Here is a 23693-nt window from a genome sequence, read left to right as displayed (position 1 = left end):
CACCTTACTACTTATACAACTACAGTGGAGGGCATCAGTCACAAGTTCCACTGTAGCTCAAGTCACAATCCGAGCAATGAAGCAATTGCAGGAGGTGGAGGATAAAGGCGTTTTACTCCCCTATATTGCCCAGATAAGACCTCCGATAATTTTACAGTCAGATGATCGAGTACCTAAACAGAAACAAATGCACCTAATCAAATGTATCAGTGGGCAATGCCAGACCAGCTAGCCAGCCATGACTCCAGTATTAATCAAAAGCATGAAGCAGAATACACTGCTTGATGCCTGCCTGGGCCCCATAAGGCCTAGAGACAGTCTTCTACTTCAAAAAGATTTGCATACAATTTTGCAAGGAAGCACCTTATTCACGTCACCCCTATTCCACAGTTTCTGTCCACTACAGGCTAAATGTGAAATCCCAGTGATCCACTGGGGGCCAGATTCTGCCCTGCAGCTAGAACACTAGACTCAGCTTCAGCTGTTTCAAGTTCCAGACCCACTTCAGCTCTGGACATGCAAAGATATCCTGTGGCAGGTGATTCATTTCACCTATTGCAGACCCTTTAAAAGTGCCTGACCTAAACTCATCATAAAGGCTTAGAAACAGCCAGGCACATCCACACGTTTGCTCCTGCTTCCAGAAATACCCATTTCTCTCTGTTGTGATGAAATCTAGATTTGCTTAGATACAGCTGTCCAAGTTAAGTGACACAAAATGCCACCCACATCTCTCCCTTGGTCCTTCGTCAGGGAAATCAGAACAAACACTGCTCCCTTAGCTCTGCTCTGCCAAAAATTACAGGCTCTATAAATGCTATAAACTTGCATGGTACCTCATAAGGAGAAGGATCTCTTCCTGCTATCACAGCCCAGCCTAATGGTAAAGCAAAGGGGGAGACACACTCAGGTTCTGCTTCATCCCCTCCCAAGTGCCTCTGATCAAGCAAAGGTTCTGGAAATCCAGAAAAATGGGCAATAACTTTTTTCCCCAGGTGCCCTATGTGGTGAGTAGAGCTAACCAAAAGAAAAACAAAACAAATCAGGAGAGACTAATGAATAAAAATAACTGACTCTCTGCTTTTCTCCTTGTAATTTCCCCACCCCAGACAGCTGTAATGTGGAAAGTATTGAAATTTAAATCACACCTCAGCCTAACCTCAGCTGACAGGCTGCCAATGCAATAATCTCAGCCTGGCTATCTTCTCTCAGGGAGAACGACAAACCAACTAAAGGAAAGTGATAAATTTTCAATTTTATTTTAAAATATACCAGATGGGAGATTTTATTGGAGTCATAAATATGTCAAAAGCAATGCTGGCCTATGATTGGAGATGGTCCCCATCAAGGGAGCAGCTCTCCCTGTTTAGAAGTGCCATCAGATTCTTAATAAGAGGCTCCAGTTTGACTGCAGCAAAATAGTCTGTATATTAAACCAATTGAATTTCTATTTACCAGACATCTTCATCTCCTCTCTGCGCCTCCCCCTCCCCCCAGTTCCAAAACGCAGGAGAAATGACAGTGTTGAGGTCAGACCAGTTTGGGTTCTCATTTTGTTGTTGGAACATGGCTGAAATGTATTTGATTTCTCACCAGTATTTGAAAACTGAGTTTCATGTCAGTCGATGAAGCTTCCTTTGATTTCCTAGAATCCCAACCAGTAGATGTCAACTAAGTTCAGCCTCAGATTTAAACTAAACCAAATTCAAGCCCTTAATCCTAGCCACAGGTCAAGCTCAAATTCTGGAAATAGTGCTTGGCCTCAGTCCCAAAATTTCATGTGAGCTAAAACCAGTTCTAAATCCCACCAGCCATTTCCAGAAATATGAGTTGCCTTTTGTAGCTTCTGCATCTCTCCTCCTTCAACCACTGGTGCTGTGACAGATCACAGTCATCTGACAGGAAGAAGCCTGATATTTATACCTTTTCATCATTTCAAAGGTTTTACAGACTGGCTCTACCAGCTACATCTTTGAGCATGTTTCCAGCCTTCCAGTTTACTCAGGAAATCCTCATATTCTCATACCATTAAATTCAAATCAATCAACTCTACCACCACTGATTCCCATCACCACAGAATCTGGTTCATTGAACCTTTGATGCTGAAAACTGAATGCAGGGCAAGTGAAAAATAACAATAATCTGTTATTTTATAGTTTTTCATCTAAATGCTTTGTAGATTTAATCATATAGCCACAAAACTGTAAAAAGTGTTACAGAATTAATAAGAGATCTGATACATAACATATTGCAGAATGATATTCTGCAGTTATAGCCAATCTAACACAGTAACAGCACAACAGAGGGGAAGGCAAGAAAGAGGCATAAGCCAAAAGTGACTTTGCATATGTTAGAGGTCTATGGTCTTTTTAGACTTAACTTGTTCCTCAAAGTCAAAGGAGTGCACGATGCTATTTCAGCAATCCTTCTAACAGATTGATCATTTGCTGTAGAAGGCTTTTAAAAAACTTTCTGAACATAAAACACCATCAGATACATTTACCACAAAATATCCTCCCACCCACAGCCTCCAGTCCTGGACATGCCATTCATTGGTCACGAAGCAACAGATGCATCAAGACAAGCCGAAGCTTTTAGCAGCTTTTTAATCTGAAGGAGCAGACTGAAATAAAAGAATCATACCCATCAGTCTTAAGCTTAAAATATTTTGACTTAATGTACTACAAAGTAAGGCTGGTATTCCTCTGGCTTCTGCAGTGTTTTCGATGGGGACTTGTACAATTCATTATTGATTGGCGCAAGGTCAAGGGAATCTGGTGAAGTACAAAAAAGCTGGGAAAGAATTCATCTCGCAATAAAATGCATTTGACAAAACAGAAACCCATACTGCAGATATGAAAGAGGATGGCCTGGCTCTAATCTTCCACCCTCAGGAAGACTCACTGAGAAAGCAGAACTGGCCAGTCCCAAGCACACTTGAAACTATACTTTCCTAAAATTCAGTCTAACAAGCCTCAGCACTGATAATGCTGGAAGAATATGGACAAAGGCGAATTCAGGAACACTGCTGCCTTCATGGGTTAAAAGGTCTGCTTGGCCATTTCTACTATGGAACCCATGGAGCTATTTTGGGCACTAATGTCCATAAGGGTGCTATAATGGGCTGTTGTACAACAGTACAGTAAAGCTGTAACCTCTCCAGGACAGAGACTGCAGCTTACTATATGTCTGTACAATATCTATCACAATGGAGCTCCACTTCTAATAGCAGCCTCTAAGCATTATTGCACTACAACAATGGGCAGTGATAACTTAGGTAATGAAACTAATGTATGCATCAGGAACATCTATGGCATAATTACACAGTTAATTCAAAGCACCTAATCAAATTGTTCAGCAACTTAACATAAACACAGACATAGAGACAGATACTTCTAGATTAAGGAGCAAATTATGATTAGCGCAGGTATAATTGCCTTAGAAACTCTTCACGTTTTCAGTCAGGCCAAGGACTGGCTAGTAACATGTTCAGGCAAGCACGTATTTCTCCTTATGAAAGATAAGCCCCAAACAGTTGATTAAGAGCAGTCTGAAAACACAGGAATCCACGAGCACTGCATGTTTGATCCCAGGAGAAACTGATCTCAGGCAGCTTGGTAAGCTTCAGACTTACGCTAAGATGTCTTTAGGGCATTCTCCAGTTAATATGCTACACTAACAAAGTCTATTTAATTATTTGAATAAATCTTACTATTTAATAAATTACTTAACAAAGGAGTGAACTCATGTAGGTATTGAATAGTTGAACTACCTGGCAAACAAGTAATATCCAGGCAAGTAAGAGTGTTACTTCTCCAGGTTCCTCAGTTCTCAATCCTTCCAGTACTGGGTAAACCTGCTGTCTCACTGGAAAGCTGTCCCATTATATCATTGCAGCACACACTAACTACAAAGGTCTCAGAAGGCTACACTATGCTCATATTTGGTAGCCATATGCCATCAGCCCACAGAGAAGACCCTACTATAATCTCAAGAGCATACAATGCTGCCAGCCAACATTACAGTATCCCATTCAACACAGGATGATCTCCTTTCCAGCACATCACTGAACACTTTCCCAGTGCTGTCAGATGTCATGCACACTCACTTGTGCTCTTGCTATGTGTCTGTCTGCCTTCAGGAAAAATCCACACATCAAATCAGATGTAGAGCTGGAGGCCTGAAAACACACATCTGCCTTTTCATGAATTAGCAGCACCGGGAACAACCCACAGGGGTGGGGAACCAGCAAAAAACAGTCTGCAACCAGGTCAGTTCCCATAGTCCTGCTAGGACCCCTCCTTTTTGTTTCCCTGATCCCTTCCCTCCCTAACACCAAGCCAGAACCTGGACACATGAGCAGACACAGGCTTCCCTCTAATGCAGCAGCTACCTTATAAATTATACTGCAAATTAAAATTACTTTATCACAGTGATAACACCATCATCTGCAGTGTTTATGGGTTAATAAATTGTGTCCATGAATGAGTATGTGCTGACTCATTAACTGAGCTGCAAGTGAGAGCCGTTCATCTCTTCTGCTATACCCTGAAAACCAGTGTCCCCCCTCTGCCAGGGAATTCATTTTCATTTTCCTTGCTTTGCAGAGGGAAGCAGGAGGGGGGAGAAGGGGGAATTATTTCCTCTTGCTCGCTTCCCGCATTAGTAAACCCCTGGAGGTTATTTAAATGGTAACTTCAAAGGAGGTATATGATCTCTCTGTTTACTGCTGTAGGAGTCTCATTTTACACTCAGATTTAAAAGCCTCTCTGACTCAGAGGCAAAGAGCATCACTTACAGGCTTTGGAGCTTCACAGATACAGCCAGCTCAAGTGCAAGGGACCAGGCAGAAAGGGAGAAATGGAGAAAGGATTTTTTCTTTTTTTAAACCAGGGAATGTTGGACAGGAAAGATTTTCAGGGATATAACTTACTGGGCTCTGTAGGGAGTGATAGGGAATGGTTCCCCATGAATAGAGTGCCTAAATGCTCCAACTGGGGAGTAAGAGGCTGTTTGGTCTTTAGGACAGTACAGGAAAGGAATGATGAAGAGCTGTTCTGAAGCACAGGCACAGTTATAGAGGGAAGAAAATCAGATTCTCATGTAGTGAGCCTCCTGCACACTTATCCACCATGTCTTTCCACCAAGTCTTGAGGCTAGTAAGTATTAGCTGCAATCCATTCACTCCATCGCCCTTTCCTCCTGGGGATGGTTGTGGGTCAGGCAATGAGTTACCTTGGTAAGGCTTCTTAAGTAGATTCACTAATACAGAAGGAAGTTAAAAAAAAAATGCTCCTGGCACTTGGAGTAGAAGCTGCATTTGTGATGACTCTTTGTTCTCCTAAGCACTGATTTCTCAGTCTGACATTACAGGCAGATTTGGAAGGGAGATGAGGTTTAGAGATAAGGTAATTCCCCACCCACGACCAGATTAGACCCAGCCAGTACAATGAGCAGTGCATCTCACATCAGGGCAGTACAGCTCCTTAACTACAACCTAGATCACTTCCCATCGTTGTCATGGCTGCACCTGGCTTTGGTCACTGAGAACCTACCAAACATGTGAAATTCAGTTGGTTAGTTTTAATAATAACGCTTATAGGTGTGGGGGGGTTTTTTTCCTGGAAGCAAAGCTTTACTAGGAAAAGCTCCTCTCCTCCATCTCTGCTTGAGCAACTAAGCACATGGAAGAAGCAGGAAAGATAAAAAAACCCATCTCCCTGGAGAACCTGAGGGTAGGATTTGTAAATGCAAGTGCTTCTGCAATTGGGCATATGGACTTGCCCCTAAAACTCAAGCTGGTCAAACCCAAGAACTATGAATTTTCAACTGAATCTATGCATTTTTTTTTCCCATGGGCATAACTAAAATTAAATCTTCTGACAGAAAGCCATTTTGACAAATTTTCTGACACATTCTCCCTAATACTGCCTACAGCAGGAAGCAGCAAGATTACATGGTAGAAATACCACCTTGTGGGAGAAATAAGCTCCAGGTAGTGCCAGCACTTACATATGGTTGAATATAACTGCTCCAAGCATATTTCAACTTCTGTCTCCATCAGGCTGGCAAATTATTGCATATATATTCATCTGATACAAACAAAGTGGGCTCTTAGAAGGCCTTATTTTTTTCTCCTCTGAAAAGAAAGGGTTGCTTTAATTAGAATCTACTGACTAAAAGCCTTTTTTTGGAGCAATTGCATCAATTCTGTTCCATTAGCCACCATATGAAGCCAGATTAGGAAATAACTTGATACATAGCTTAAAAAAGAAAGTAAATGAGAACAGTATAACAAAACCCTCTGCCTAGAAGTAATCAAGCATCCAAGAGTATTGTGAGGGGGGTTGTGAAGAATGCATACCCTTATTTATGTATTTCATTCTTTTTCAAATGATTACAGACTATATGAAAGCACAGGACTGACAGCAATAGCTAATGCTCTCAGAAGAGGTTGTGAACCATGGTGAGCACATCTGGATAGAGAAGGCAGGTATCTCTGCAAGCTCTAGTGATAACCCTCCATTCTAACAGATAGTCCTCCCTGTAGTTCCAAAGCACCCACTCCAGATGCCCAACAAGCATGTGTCAGATGTGTTTTCTTTCTCCCAAGTTCATCAAGAACAGCTACCCCAATAACCTTAGTCTTTCAAGGCAAAATTGTATTAGCAGTTCCACCTGCGCCTCCACCACTTCAGTCAATACATTAAAGGGTCCACAGGAGATCAAAATTCTGCTCAAGTCCTAGATTATTAGAGCTTGCAAGTGACAATGGCTGGGTCTTCAAAGTGTTCTGAAAGATACTAACTAGAGAGTATGGACATACTAAACAACAAGGTACTGTTTTTGCAAAATCTTTCCATCATAGTTTATTCAGACAGATGGGTGGGCTGTCCTCTTTGTAAGGCTCTGTTCTAGAAGCTCAGAGATGAAAAACAAAATGTAAATTCAACAAGTGAATATTCATAAGATTATAACTTCACTAGACTATTTTATATTTAGAAGCCTTTGCTTGAGAACATACCTCCCAAAACCAGACATTTAAACTAATGAACCATCCAGACTGACACTAGCTCTGAACCTTCTCATCACAGAAGCTCAGCAAACAATGTCTCTTGGGAGATCTGGAGTTGACGGGAACCTTTCCCTCATAGGCAGCAACTAAGCCAGCTCTAGATCTACCAATGAAGCCTAAATCTGATCTGTTTTATCCTGTTCTCTCCTCTTCTCCCAACTCCACACCACATTAATAAAACAAGATTTCTCACCTGTGACTTCCCCCTTGCATAGAAGAGAAAAGGTGGGAAAAGGTCACTTTGACTGACTAGTTTTCTTCTGTACACAGCTCCATCCTCCCAGCATGATGACCAGCTTCTAATCACAGTGCAAGCTTCCTGGCAGTGCTACTCCTTCCTTAGCTGAAACACCACACAGTATTCACATCTCCCCAGCTAAACCCCTTGTAGCAGCCTGTCATTTTTCCTAAATCTTCAAAAAAGCAGTGGAAACACACTTCGCCCTGACCTGAGTGAGGAGCAAGACTGAAATTCAGAAGAGACTAAGCAGTCCAGTGAAAAGAAGCTATAGATTGTGAAAAGTGGAGAATTTAGGATCCTGAGAAACAAATTTTCTGTAATGGTATTTACTATGCAGTCTCTGTAGACAATAAACCCAGACAGGGCTCATTAGTATGCTAAAAATCAGTTTCTAAACTGATACAGTTAAATTATGTAAGACTGTAGGGATACTGATTTTAATACTGGATCATTTCATTTTATTAATGCATCCACACAAAAATTAAGTATTTTGACATAAATATATGTCCAGACAGACTACACCTTTATGCTTAAAGATGGTTAAAAAAAAAAACCCCACACTTTCATTATATTGATAATTTCTGGCTAGGTGAACAAGCCCAGTCAAAAAGTTATTTCTGGCTCCCGCACTCATTCATGTCATTCATTCTCTTTTATCCACTATGCCTTCCTGATGCATTTTCTGACTACTGTGCCATGCAAATGAAAAAGGACTGTTTTCAGAAGACTACACAAGACCTTTGCCACCTCCTTGTGTAGATATCATTTCTGCTTGTGTTCTTAAAGGCCAGAGCTTGGGAAAGAATAAGGAAAATAAGATGCAACTGCAATATTTTTACTATTTTAGGCAGCACATCTCAAACAGAAAAAAAGATACCACAAGTCTCCCTTAAATAATAATTTAAAAAACCAACAAGAAATTACTATTTCCAATCCCTAATCCTCTTCAACATATCCAAAACTATCATTGGAGGTAGATGATTTAACAGAATAATGCCTATAGATTCCCATTCAGATCACAGTGATATTTCCTGGATATTGCTGACACATAGGCTAAGACACAGCACCTTTTTCAGGCAGCTCTCAGGCTAAATGGACAATGTTTACTCTCTTCATTTGCACAATGAAGAACTGAAGCACAGAAAAACAAGTTACATGCCCAAGAACTCTGTCTACATCAGTTCTTTTATCATCCTCATTACTGAAGTATCCGAGTATCTTTCACTAGTATGTTGACCAGACCATGAGACAGAAATACCATCTGTCACACACAGAAAGCCTATCTTAGAGCCTGGAAACAGAACCTAGATTATCTGGATCCAGGCTCAGTCCTCCCACCTCACCCTGAGGACACCTTCCTCTCAACAGATCTCTTGTGATGTGAAAAAGCATTGGCCATTAGTGAAATACTGGATTCAGGGAATTTACTACTAGAGAACTTCAGAGTCAAATTGAAATTTCCTATAATTAAGAAAAAGTAGCAGCAGTAACAGAAAGTAACAAAAGTGTTTAAGTGACAGGACTGACATTTTTGTGATTTGAAACTCTCTCATTGCTAGGATTTTAAAGTGCTGATATTTTATCATCGAATTGGAACCCAGCTGGTAAGTATCAATGATATGAGAAACTCAGCAGAGAAACAGTGACCCCATTATATGTGAAAGAGCATTGCTATTTTAGCTGAAGAAATGTATGCTTCTTCAGTCTTGTATTGCATTGCAGGAGTTCCTCTGATTTTTCTTAGGAGAAACCCCATGCAGATTCCTCTGTACAGCTGTATTGCAGGATTGGAGATACTGGATGAGCCTAGGAAAAGCTGCAGAGCCAGTCTTAGCTTCCCTACAGATTGATAATACATAACCACATATATAATTGCTGAAGACTGCAGATGAAATCCTGGCTCCAGCAAATTCAGTGACTAAATTTTCATTAATTTCAAGGGGGACAAAACTTTCCTCTGAAGCTTTGGCTCTACAAAACAGTTGATCTAGTTGTGAAGTATCTACTACTAGATCCAACATGTCAAAACCACAAGACAACAAACTGAACTGAGACAAACAAACCTGATACTTCATATTAGTTCAGGGCATAGGTGTGCTCCAGAAGAGTTTGATGAAGTTAGTGCTGTCTATCTTCTATAACCAGCATAAACACCACATAATGCATTCAGGCCTTGTTCAACAGAAGTGACATTGTGCATCTCATTCACATTAAACACATACTGCCTAGTAATTTAGCAACATCCAAATGGTTTTTAATGTTCATGAAACTGTTGTCTGTGCTCTTATCGCAAGGAAGTTGTAAGACCAGAGGACTGAACAATTCAGCTTTGTGTCCTAAGGCATGGATGCTGATCTACGCCATTCTCCCTCACAGAACAGCTGCATCTGAGAAAGGTCTTTACAAAAGTCTGTCACATTGCACAGTCAGTCAACTTTAAGTTGATTTTTGTTCTTTGATTTCCCCTCTGTCTTTGTTCTGCTGGTGCTTCAGCGTTAGAAGAACCCATTTATTTAACATTATCACTGCCTTGGGCTGTAATTCACTGTAGGTTCTGCTACATCATTGAACTCAACTATCAAAGAGCCTTATTAGTAAAAACTGACTTCAGAATCCACCGTTATTCTTATGCTTGTCTGCACTGCCAAGAACATTTGACACATCTTTTTTTGTTGTATGGGACTGAATCAGGACAAACCAGATAGGTAAAACAAAAACAAAGTGTGATAAGCCTTGGTAGATGGTAGTCTACAGCATAGTTTAACTAAAAATTGAATGCCTAGACAGCAATTTTCCATGAAATACCATGTGACACTCAGTATTGCTGGTTGGTACCAAAGCAAAATTGCATCTGTATAACAGTCACTTCCTAAGGAGGATCTTGGAATTCCTTCTGCAGTCACTTGTATGAGAAAAGGAAGTTTATACAACGTCAAAAGGATTCAGAGAGATGGAGAAAGCACCAAATGAATCACTCCATGCAAGCCAAAGAGCAAACTCCAGCAGTGAACAGTCATACGGGAGGCCAGGACTGAAGGTGAGAAGGGACAAAGATTAAGTTAGAGTTGGGATATATTGAGGAAGATGTAGAGACCAAATCTTGCCTGTAGTTGTGCCCATGAAAACCTGCAGAAATCAAAGGGCTGCATTAGTTCAAGATGGGATACTAGATTCAGAAACAGACAAGATGCAGTACATATAGATCTATTTCCTGAAAGAAGGGAGATAACTCTCAAACTCAAAGCAGGACTACCAGAAAGAGAGATGTAAGAGATGTGATGAGAAAATATAAACACCAGAACAAGGCAAGCATGTCCAGGCATCATTGCCAAGCTCAGCAGGTATGTTACAGAATATACCTACACTTCATCTGGCTTCAAATTGTTCCTTTTGCAGGCAATAAAATTACTGCACAAATCCCAGAGAATAAACTGAGTTAACACCCCATTAAATACAACAGACTTTCAATTCAAGGTAAGGACATGCCCAGATTAAGCTACCCCTGTACAACCTGGCCCATGGGTAATATACATCAGGTCTACTGACTTGTGGTCTTTAAAAAAAAAAAAAAAGAAAATAAAAGAAAAAAGAAAAAACCTGAGATGCTTGGGAGTGAATTCCATTAGGAGGAATTTCTACAAGGTAAGAAAGGATACGTTCTTTGAAGCATGCTTAAACAGCACAACATATTCTTCCATAAACATTCTTTCTACAGTTGAACTCATACCCCAAGGGGGAAAGCTAGGAATTTGTTATTTTGTGTATTTTCTTTTATCAGTAACATGATCTTGCCCCTTGCCCTCCTCCCCCACAGATTAAGCAGTCTTGATTTTATACCTTCAGCTTGTTTTGTCAGTGTCTGGCTTGGAAACTGGTACCAGAGAGAATGGCACTGTTTCTGCATTCATTTGTTGCCCCCATTTCACAGAAGACAAGATAATTCAAACCCCTTATTTCCATAGTTTTGCCTTTTCTAACTAACTTCAACTGCAGTAGCTGTGGGCCCCTTCCAAATTCACTACTCCTCCAGTGACATTCGTTGAGAAAAAACTTTCTCTGTAGGAAAAATCTTTGTTGGCAGAGGCACTTAGTCAATTTTACCTGGTTTTAAGCTGAAACAGTTAGCACAAAGGAAGAGGGCAAGAGAGGGAAAGAAAGGCAGCACAGGAAAACATACAGATAAGGGCAACAGCATGACATCAGGAGTTAGATTTAAATTGTCATGTATTTACTGACAACTTTAGATGCTGAAAAGGGGATGGTTCTCTATAGTCTGTGCTCCCACATCATTTCAGTGTACAGTTCCATGGAACAGTGAGCCAAAATGCAGCAAGATCCCTCCAGAAAGGAGTTCCTGCTTCTCCCCTCTCTGATCCTCTGCTTACTTTGGGCAAACCCCAGTGCTTTTCAGACCTCTACATGAGCTCAGCCAATTCACGAAACACAGAAAACTTTCAGCAAGAAAAAAGATGGGTAGCTTTGTACTATTTTGATGAGTTAGTGAAGCTCACAGTTGGGCAGGGATGCTTTCGGCTGGAGTAAGATCATAGTGAAGCAGCTACCACCATGCTGTATATGCACTAGCTCCAGAGAGCTGGCAGTGCTGTTTAAGTGTAAAGCTGTTGCAGGCTCCCAAAATGAAAACCAGCTCTACAAAGACACAGTACTATGTAAATACCAACAGTTGCAAAGCTTCCATTACATGGATTAATGTAGTCACAGCTCCTGCTAGTTAGGAAGCTAGAGAAGTCAGCTGTGCTGATTTTACATATCAGCCAACACACAGAATCAGCTTTAGCCAACTAGAAACCTTTTTCACAGCCATTCCTTGCTGTCAGAACGACAACTTCAAAGACATGCAAACTGAGTTCATGTTTTATTTGCCATACCAGCATTTCCTTGTAACACAAGAATGCTTGCTGTACCACTTCCACCCTGACCAGCCCTCAAAGCACAGTAGGAAAAGGATAATGTATCTGCATGAAACAAATAAATAAAATAATTAAAGAAAAACCAAACCCACAAAAACCAAGAAACTACCATCTGTCTAGAACAAAACCAGGGAACTGACTTAAGTTTCCACATGCAGAAGCTCTCTGGCTCTCACCAACAGGCTTTTTCACCCTCATTTTGAGATACCAAGATTTATCATTAGAGGGCACTGCTTCCTCCAGTAGAAAATGGGTTCTTTTCCTTATGTGGGTAGATATTTCAGACATCTGGAAATGCACATTTACCACATAACTGTGAAGTCCTGAAACTCGGGTGCAGCTGGAATTCCATTTTCACATTTGCTACTTTTTCCTGCTCAAAAGCACTTCAAGAATGTATGGAATTTGCAGGTCTGAATCCAAACTTACTGAGGCTAAAAACTCAACCATTTCTGCACTGGCAGTAGGTGAACATTAACCTCAAGAACAAATGCAAATTCTATTCCTGTATTGTCTTATTTCTGCTATCCTACAAAGTCCCTTAACAGATTTTTAATGGTATGAGGGCAGAAGGTAATTCTTACTCACCTTTTTTGGAAAAAAATGGGTTGTAAGCAGAATTTGACTCTGTGCATTTATATATGCCAGGGCCACTCATTATTAATGCTAGTAAACAGAAGAAAAATGACACCCTTCCCTCCTGCATATCAAGTTCATAGCATTGGCTTGAAAGCTACATGTCGGTACACAGCTACATTTCTTCTAAAGGATGCTCTACTTCTGTAGAAGTGTTTTAAGAGATGCTCTGAAATCTTTTGAGGACAATGTCAACACTCTCCATAATCCATACTTACACACAAGGAAAACAGCATGTGTACTGCTGTTTCAGAGTGTATACAACATTCATGCTAAAAAAGCCACAGTCCTTTCCGGGAAAGGCGTTAGATTAATTTTCCAGAGCTTTTCACTATCCTGGACTCAGCCATCCTGCTGGCTTGCACTTCTGATAAACTTCCTGCATCTCTTCCCCCAGTCCAAACAGTTTACTTCTCTTCCTCCAATATTAAAGAAACAAAAACAACTTGGGCAGGAATTTGAATTGTCATAGAGGAAAAGAAACTTCCTCTGAGAAGAATTAGAATACTAATACAGTTGTTAACATCCATTTTGAAGGGTGAGGGGTTGAAACAGTATGTTTACAGGCCTAAAATTTCAGTTTGGGATTTCTCTGCCAGTGTCCTGGGCTTAAGCAATATTATTTCAAATAAATTAGATGAGGGAATTCTCTCTTGACTAACACTGGAACAGATTTAATAAAACTAAAACTGCCAATATGAGATAGAAAGAGAAATCCCATAGTACTATTACTCCAGATTGAAAACTAAACCTCTTTCTGATTCCAGACAGCCAGGTATTCAGTTGATGTGAGTATCATTCTTCTACTCAATTCAAGGAAGCCAGATGGATATCTAGCCACCAAGGATTTGGACAGACAGAACTCTTTATATGTAAGTATTCAGAATCCAAATTTATAAACAAAAAGATCTGATCGACTTCAGTGCACAGACATAACTTCTAGGGAAAAGTGAGAATGCCTTTCACCTTCCAGAGCATGAGTGACTAAAGCTACAAACCTGTATACAGTAGTATTTAACAACTTTAGGAGATGAACCATTTCATCAACAGGAAAAGATAAAGCAGAGGTTCTTAGAACCCTCTTACATCTTAGAATAACTTGCATCAATTCAGTAATGTATACACCAGTATGGTTTAATATCAACACCACCAAATTTTTCAACCACGCTATACCAGCATAAGCACAGGGCCAGCTATGAGGCCAGGGTAAATCAGCACCAGGACCCTGTTGCCAGGCCTGAGCAGATATGCACATAAGGAATGAATTGTAACAAATTGCTTAAATATTTATGCTTATGATATTCAAATTAAACATATGCATGTTCGTAAGTCTGGAAGAGTATCCTGCTTATGTTCTGCATAATTCCCTTTACTTAGTTTTCCTAAAGCCTATATTCTAGAAACAGTAGTGCTTGTGACCAGCTGGAATCTTTTCCAGTTATCAGCAGGAGACTCAAGGTTTTCTGTTTATTAAAACCAGACAGCTTTCCAACTCTTTAATCAAAGCTTTCCTTTCCACAGACCACAAGCAACCTGCCTAACAAATTCACAAAATGTACTGATACCTACACTTTCTTGCAGAACCTTGTATTTCCACAATCTCTACCGTAAAACTTTCCTTTTACTGTTGCAAAAATAATTTGTCCCATGTTACTATTATGAATTGCTGGAGCCACCAGCAGGTCCCTTCAGAATCCCACTGTACTACTTAACATGTTAAGAAGAGAGTATGTTCTGTTCCCCTAAAACATGAAAGCTAAGACAGAAGTTTTGCTACATAGAACAGTTTCTGATATCAGTGAACTATTTACACATACTTGTAGAGGAGGATGGGGGCTTAATTTCTGATGACACAAAATTGAATATAAAGACACAGCATGAAGGAGATGAAGGAAAAGGAGCATTCTAAATAGAACGTATCTGGTTAGCAACATGACATGGCTTCAAATCCTATTAATGGGTTAACTGGGTTCACTGCTTTCAGTACTTTCTTAAATGTATTCTCATAAAATAAGTATTTCCAGATATTTTTTGAAGAATACATGCTTCCTCAGGATTTTTGGTTTAAGATGTGCTTAATTATTTTTTCTATTTCTGATCTATAGCACTCATGTGGCAAGTAATTTGGGGAGTCAATTTTTATGAGTGTAAGTCTAGTCAACTCAATGGAACCATCCACAAGTAGAAAGTTGACCTCATGCTTAAGCACTTCAGGATCAGGACCTAAAACCCTAGTTTAACTATTTTTGCATGACCCAATTCTCTACTCAACTGAACAAGCAATCCCTTCTACATTGTTTCTCTACTTCTCCATCTCTATGCAGATCTTCTTAAATATTACTTCAGCACTTCATGAAGTAATTAACAGAAGTGATGGCATTTCAGTATTAAGTTTCCCTTATTAGGATACGCATGCAAATAAAATCTGGATAGTTCAGAGCTGTCTGAACACTGTGTTGTGGCTACAAATAGACACAAACACAATAAACCTGTGTTGCATTTGTCCTCGTACTGGGGTGAAATGTAAGACAAAGACGGAAGATGAGAGAATAGTAGATCATTCATCCCACCTCCCTCCCAACATAACTTTGAAATAGAGATCACACACTAGCCATAGTTCAGTGATATCTGCCATCAGCATCATACCTCTCTAAGTCAGAAAACTTTAGAGCAGGAAGCTGCGTGTCTTCATGTCTAGTATGATTTGCACAGCCACCTTTTCCTCTTGCTGCTCTCCAAAATTGTGCTTAGAAATATCCTAGCTGCATTTGCTTGTCATTACTTTGGTACAAATATTCAAAAACTTGCATTGCACAGGTCTCCATATGCCAGTAATAATACAGACTTAAGCTTCAAACCTTCACAAACTCCAATTTTTATATCTTCAGATACATAAATCATCAGTGTCTACACATTAAATGATAAAAAAACAAAAACCCACAGCATAAGAATTACAGGTTTATTAATATAACCCATAAATCAGTTTATATAAACGTTATTCCTTGCATTACATAACAGATGTGGATACTTTACCACATATCAAAATGGTACAATACATACAAAATCCAGAGATTTTGCAATTAAGATGGCAAATCATGAATATATTCCAAAAAAAGTTAAAGTTTAAAAAAGCCTCAATACTATGAGCAATGATGAAGAAAGAAACAGCATGGTTCACAAGCAGAAAAATTCGATGGTAGAAGTAGAGGACAGGCCTGAGTGCACTACTGACTCTGAAGGATACAACTGAACTGAAGCAAAAGATTAAAAAAAATACTTAATTTCAGATTCCAAATACATTATCAACAGGAACCTGCCTGAGGAAAGGGGAAGTGATCTCTTCCTCTTAAAAGAACGCAGAGCCCTCAAATTCCCCTAACTTCCCTTAAATGATTATTAATCATCAGTCCAATTGACCAGCAGCAGAGTAAACAGGGGGTAACAAATAGAAAAAAACGGTGGAAATATTACACTACACTACATTGTCTTAAATTGAGCATGATTGACTACCATCTGGTCCTGATGCCATATTTTTTTGTATCTTTATCATTTCATAATCAGTGTTTTACAAAATCTCCAAAGCATTGTAAATCTAAATGTGCAGTCTGTTCCAGATAGCAGACAGTATCTGAACCAAGCCTGTTGGTATACAGAAAGACCAGGCATTAATTTGGTAATCAACATAATGAGATTTGACCACAAAAGTAACATAAAGACATGGTTGCTTACAGCACTATAACCTCAGAAAGAGCACCAGTGCAGGCAGAAGTCATCCAAACTCCTCCACAGAGGATCTACACCCGAAGTACAAATTTCATAAGGCTACAGTTTGGCTCCATACTCAGCAAGCAAAAGGGACAATACATGATAAAAATCTAGTAGGGGAAAAGAAAACCAAGTGGGGGGCAGTAGGTATCATACAGAAGGTTCTTATAGGATGAGAAAATAAATACGATGGTGGGAAATTAGGGAGGACAAAGGAACACAAGGATGTCAAAAAAGGGCTGAGGGAGAGATATTAACCACATTTTTAAAGTTACTCAAGTTGGGGAACAAAGATGACAGGAAGGGCCCTGATAACAATTAGCTATAACCAAAGACCTCTGAAGTTTTCATCACTATAAATAATAACTACTTCCTTTAGCTTTTTCAGAGAGAGATACACTTGGGATGAAGAGGGGGAAGTGGCACATTATTTCCTTTCAAAGGTTAATGTGGAGTTGCCAAAATCTCTCAAACAAGACAGCAATGCTAGTAATAGTTCTTTCATGAAAAATACAGTTAAAATTGAATCAGAATGGATTCAGTGTTGAACAATTTTAATGAAGCAAGTGTCAAACAAGCACATCAACTTCTTAAAAACAATGGAACTCCAAAGTTTAATTACAAAAACATCATACAGGAAACTTGGCATCTCAACAATTCCAAACACATTAATCCAGCAAATGGATTCTGTTTTCATATATTTATCTAAGTGACAAAAGCATTTTATCCCGCTCTTCTCCTTGACACCCACTTCATTTTTTACTTTATCATCAGCCAACACTGAAAAATGTAAACTGAAGTGACACTCAGAAAACACTGGAAAGACAAAATCCATTTTTATAGGGTTAACCAATGTAAATAAGAAGCTTCTTAATGAGACAAAGCATCATCTGTCACATCATTGGTGAGCAAGAACTTAGTCTTCCCCCAGATGCTTTAAGATAGGTATACCACCTCCCCTCCTTCCTTGTGGGAAAAAGCAAGAGATTTGTCAGCCTCCAGCTAATAATATCACCTTAAATTTGCTATCCCATAACACTTGCATGCTACTCAACACAATGATGTATTAGCAGTATGCCACGAGCTGATAGCTGCATTGAATTTATGTAAGCAGGGGCAGCCTGCAGCCACCCATACCTTATTTACGGCATGCGTATGTCGCAGCCTGGAATTGCATCCTATCATCATATTACATAGCAATTTCTGAAGTCTTTATGGGATACAACTCCAGGCATTAGGTAAGATGCCACAGACTGAACTTTAGAATTTTGTAAATCAACTTTTGGCTATGCAGTGCATTTTGGCCACTTCAATAAAAGTCAAATATCACCAATTCTAAAAAAACCAAGACACACAGAGGAGATGAAGGTATCAGTGCTGATTCTGGAGACATTATTAACCTGTAGGATTTTCTTCCCCACACAATATTTGTTATAGAATCCACTAAAAAAGTTCATGCCAACATCAGTTGGTCTCATCCACGCTAAGGAAAATGGAGGTCAATGCAGCAAATTGAGGTTCCTTTTTGTGAAGTCTTGAAAATGAGACCGAAGACAAGAGAAAGGAGTTTCCTCCCTGAAGGAAGACTTGAATTTACATGGAAATCCTTGCTGCTTGGCTACAGCAATAAGCCCATGAGTAAGTGGAGACCTGACATACAAGGTATTGACATGGAAATGGCTTCAGGCAAGCATGAAGTCCGCAGGTACAGCGTGGGAAAAGAAGAAACTGCTTTTTAATCTTCAAATACTTGCGTTACAGATACATTAAAGTGATGCTGACTGCAATGCACTCTGGTAATGAAAGCAATCTCCAATTCATAAAAGGGAAATCTTTAAGATTTCTTAAGGAGGAACAAGGAGATTGTCGTGTGGAAGAGCGAGCATTTAAACCACTACCATTAAAGCCCAGAGATGTCCAACAAGTGCTCAACCGAAGTCTGAATTAACAATTTGACAGGAACCAAAGGGCAGCAAATGATTTGCATAAGTTAGTGCAGACAGTAGGTGCCTTCATCTTTGACAGGAGGTGCAGCGTAGCTCAGCAAGATTATAGACTCTGGCATGCAGAGTTCTACTTGATGTAAGTGAAAGGCCATTTAGGTCACACTGGAACACAATATGCTGAATGCTATAGGCTCCACAGGCTGTACTTTAACTGTACAAAAGGTGAAAGCACTTACGGGCTGTAATGTAGAATTCTGTGGGCTGCTATGTGGACCTAGCTGCTAATAACCTTCTCTGCTCTAATAATTCATGCAAAAATACATGTGCTGCTTGCAGGCATATTGCTTCCCAGCACTGTGATTTCAGGAGGGCAGAACAAAATGCAATCCCCCTGTCCATTTCTCTTGTTATAGAATACCACTCTCACCATGAGATCATTCTCTCAAAAACAAGGCAGTAACATTAGACTGAGCAATATATCAGAGGAAGGTCAAGCTTTGTGATTTCAGTCTAAAATGGAGATTCTTATTTTCCCTGCTGAGAAGAACTAACGTCTATCACTTTCTATCTTGATTACCACTGACTTTTGCAGTAGTAAAATGCTCCACCAAACATTTTCAAGAGATAACAGGAGACCTTCACAGAAGAGCAGGATGCTATGTGCAAGAGAGGTGCTTGAAGAGAGGGGGGAGAGAGGAAGTCTGTCTCATAGTACAATCAAGTCACAAAGCATCAACCACAGCCAGTCTCTAGCAAGGAGCAAACTCACATTGTAGGAGTTGCAGGCTAACAAAAAAACAGGATTCTGCTTAAGAAAAGCTTATATAAACATAGCAGGCAGGGTAGGACAAGACAGTGCACCAAGGAAGACTGACTGTTATAGCAGAGAACACAAGCGCTGCTATCCAGTACTGCAAGTATCAGATAACAAGATCAAAAGAAGAAAACTAAAGTGGAGGAAGGTAATCCCACAAAATAATCATGAAAACAAAATAATAGACACTAGAAGACATTTGGCAGTATAACATATCAAAGTTATTACTACAACACATAGGCTGACTTCATTTCACAAACCGCGAGATTTCATCTCCATAGTCAGCCAGTCCACAGAATGTATACACCCTCACACCCAGCAAAATTAACAAGAAACTGAAGATTGCACAAAAGTTGCATGCTCTTAAATGTTTACACAGAGGACAGTTCCAAATGTTTAGTGGATGGTGTCCGTGGCTTCTTAAGACCTTTTAATGCATTGATCTGTTTGTCTCGCTGACAAACCACAAAGGCAGGGACCAGGACAAACCTGCAAATCTGCCTCCCACCCCTAGTCTTTCCCTCATGGCTTCTTATTCCACACTGGCCAAAAAAATTTTGTAAAGCATCCCTGGGTCACGAGACCTGCAGATGAAACAGAAAAATAAGTGTTAGAAAACTACACTCTGCCAGGACTAAACAGGCACCATGACATTATTTTCTCGATGATTTATCTGAAAACACAATATTAAGAAGTATAGCAAAGAAGCCTATAGAGACAGAATTGTAACTGAATTCCTGTTTCCATCCAAAGAACAGAGTGCTAAATAACAAAAAACTTCCTCTTCTTGCCCCATATACTGTTTGCACAGAGAAGTTCTCTTTACCTTGCAGTACAGAAAAACAAAAACATTCACTAGTATAGTCAGAGAGTCACTAAATACAATGTACTAAGCCATCAAAAAACCTCTCAGTTCTGTGAAATACAGTGGTTTTCAAGAGTATCATAATAAAAAGATTTTTATATGAAATTGATTTGTAACGTGTTACAACCTCAAACAGACCATTTGGTTGATAGAGATTACATTTAGGATAATTAATATACTTCATATGCACATTAACAAAGGGACAATGATGATGACAGTTTGCTGATACAGTTTATCAGATGCCAGCTGAACCTTTCTATCCAAAGCTTTCCTCTTTTCTAGGGAACCTCTACTTTTTTCTAGGTTTGCATCCAATAAAGCCCAACCTTCTCCCTTCTAAGATTTTGTCACAAAAATATAATCATTGCCAAGTGAACATCAGTGTAATTAATAGCCCTGTGAATTACTTGATCGTTATATCCAGTTACATGCATGTCTTTATATAATGAAACTAGGCGATTATTAATCACGTTTTTAATTGCCTCACACTGTTTTGCTGCTGAAAAGAGAGAAGGTATTGGTGGGAGGGCGAAGAAGGGAATGGAGTCCTGTTTTTCAACTATAAAGTGGAAGGAAGAATTCTAAAGCAATAATTATTTTTTCCAAACCAATTACAGCTGAATCCAGTTTATCCAAGAAAAAGATATTTGCATTTTTAGGAACACAGAAATTGTCCATCATTTAGGAAATATGAATCCACCTGACATGAGAACCAAAGTTTAGATTTTAGTCACCTTGAGATATGATTTTTCTAGCAAGGTGCTTAAAGGACAAACATCTGTTTCAGGGCCTGGCATGCCCTTCTAATAACTGATTGATGAGAAACTGCTTTCCCTCTTATATATTCTGTAAAACCTCCCCATCCCCTGATTCTCCTTCTGAGCTTGCGTGCTAATTGAAAACAGTGTACGAAAATGAGGAGGTTGATGAGCTACTGAAAAATCCCAGACCTGGATCGACAAGCTGTTCCCTTCATAAATAGCAGCAGTAAAGGCACTTCTTTATTCTGCTGGGAGCTCAGTCATCTCTTAGAACTATAGTCCGTTCCATCTGGCTACCCTCTGGAAGGACAATGATCTTTTAGCTTAAGCCAGACTATAATGGGGAACGTGTAATTAACTGTTCTAAACAGTACCACAAAAGGTCAGAATCAGAAAGGATGAAAAGCCTTGCCTTCATATTTGCAGATGGCACAACACAGCTTTATTTGCATTTCTAAACAGTATTCAAGACATGTACATAAGATGTCTACATAAGAAATGCCTAAAGAATGCAGGTAGGTACGTAGTTAAAATAGAAGTAGGCAAACTCCTAATGGCTGTCTAGTGCTGTGCATCATGGGGAAAATGGGGGAGTAAGTGATGTGGGAAATGCAAACAAGCACCGTAATGCAGAAAGACTGGTATTTCTTGTTGATTTGTTTTTCTACTCAGTTCCCTATTACAGTTTTCTAAGCTGTTAAACAGAAGCAAAAATATAGAATCATGAGCTCAGTAATAATCTATGCATAAACCACAATCATTAGAGTCTCAGCAAATGCTACATATAACCTGAACCACACATCAGTGCTTCATTTACATGTAAACCTTCATAACTGGAAGAGCTTGACTACAGGTGCTACAGACCAGGTAGTTGTAGGGTATTTTCAGTTTATAACAGAGTTGAGTTCACCTGTTCACCTCAAGACAAATAAAATTTCTCTGTGACCATCAGATTCTACAATTAATGCAGAATTTTTCAGATTTACTTCACTCAAGAAAGGAACCTTCTTCTAAATTAGTCACCTTGTTACTAAAGTGTAAATAATTTTTCTTTCTTTTTTTACACCATTCTGTCAGTATTCTTATTCACCTTACACAAATACAATGAATAATATCACAAACAGCTATTTATGTCTTTATACAAAAGATCTTGGAGCTAAGGGGAATTTCAGAACCCTTTAATGCTGTTGGATGTTGTTCAACCCCATTTGACTTTCACTAAGTTAGCCTGCTCCTGTGGCTTTGAGGAAGAAAACTTTTTGATTGTAAAATATGGTGATCAGCACAAAAAAAAAAAAATCAGTGTCAGAACAAGTGCCAGAGGTACAGAGTAGATGCCAAACAAAAGCAGCCTAAGAGCGAGCACTTACCCAGTCACTAGCGTTCAAGCCTGTTTACCACATCTCGGACTGTGGCTATGAGGTTCTCGTTCTCCTGTGGGTTAGCCATAATAATACTGTGCAGCCTATTCATGTAGGAATCAATAGTTTCCATCGTGGGTGTTTCCCCACTACCTATAGTTAACATAGTAAAATGAGCCACAGAATATTTAGATGACCACAGCAATTCCAAAAAGTTAAGACTATGCTAAGGGCAATTTGTGCCAACATGCAAACTGTTATAGGAGGTGATTTTGCCACACACTACCTCTTGTGACAGCTACTGTAAAACAATGTCCTCCTAACTCCACAAAGTGAGTCGTTCCAAGGATACCAGGACTAATGAAGCATGGTTTTCTTTGATTTGGGTCTCATAATTGATTACAACAAACTCTTTCAGCTGGGCATTCATAGTATCTAAGTGGATTCTCTGGCATGTGACAATACAGATGCAGCCTTTCTTTTAATCAAGGAACTTGCAGGTCCTGTCTTTTCTATTTAGTAAGATTTTCACAAAACAAGTGAAGGAGAGCAAGGCCTGAACATGTGCCTTACTTTATTAGGAAGAGTAAGAGTAGTAAGGAAAAAAAATGCCACATTGAAATAAAGCACTAACACTAAACCTTCCTCTGCATGCATTTTAAGATTTCATTACCTAATACAACAAAAGTTCAGAAACAGCCAAGACCATAGAACTACAATAGCTGGCCACATGTTGTAAATTCACAACATCGTATAAACATTAGAAGTTAAATTTAACATGTCAGACAGCCATAAGGAAAAAAAGTCTTACCTGGCAGCGGGACTCCAGCAAAGCTGGTTGTGAGTGCTTGGCGTAAGGTCTCTAGATGCTGTTGCAGCACTGTGTTGCGGCTCCGCTCTTGTATCACATCCACCTCCAATTTCTCCACTGCAGTACGCATACTCTCAACATGTTTCTGCAGAGCAGCATTCCTCTCCTCAAACTCCATGTTGGATTTACGCAGCTGCCGCAGCTCAGCTTCACGTGCTGTGAATATCAACCCATTCCCATGTAGTCAAAAAACTATAAAAAACCATATCTATAATTGGTAGGCAGTGAAGCAGAATGTTCTAGAGTGCTCAACTGATGATTACAAATGGTGCAGTTTTGGTTTATAGATAAAAAAGCATCATATCATGGAGCATCAATAGTGCCTACAGTAGTACTTAGACTTAATTCCTAGAGAGACAGACAAATTAGAAGACATTCAAAGCATCAGAATGGAAGTGAATAGGGGAATTGATTAGGAAGGAAGACT

At 39.5% G+C, this 23693-nt stretch overlaps 1 protein-coding gene across 5 annotated transcripts in view; it reads right to left on the bottom strand.

Annotated features, from left to right (window-relative positions):
- Positions 1-15771: 15771 nt before the first annotated feature.
- The window catches only part of HMG20A (high mobility group 20A), a 47290-nt gene continuing 39368 nt past the window's right edge, over positions 15772-23693 (bottom strand). For 4 of the 5 annotated variants that reach the window (XM_072869297.1, XM_072869299.1, XM_072869296.1 and 1 more), the window contains exons 10-12: positions 23207-23422; positions 22405-22548; positions 15772-19992 (exon numbers count right to left, since the gene is read on the bottom strand). In XM_072869297.1, coding sequence (XP_072725398.1) covers positions 22412-22548; positions 23207-23422 — 353 coding nt within the window. In that variant the 3' untranslated portion in view covers positions 15772-19992; positions 22405-22411. The remainder of the gene's footprint in view (positions 19993-22404; positions 22549-23206; positions 23423-23693) is intronic. The other variant, XM_072869300.1, reaches the window with a different exon arrangement.

Source organism: Ciconia boyciana, chromosome 8 (assembly GCF_034638445.1).
Source record: "Ciconia boyciana chromosome 8, ASM3463844v1, whole genome shotgun sequence".
NCBI lineage: Eukaryota > Metazoa > Chordata > Aves > Ciconiiformes > Ciconiidae > Ciconia > Ciconia boyciana.
Note: the sequence above shows the minus strand (reverse complement) of the source record. Positions and strands in the feature narration are given on the sequence as shown.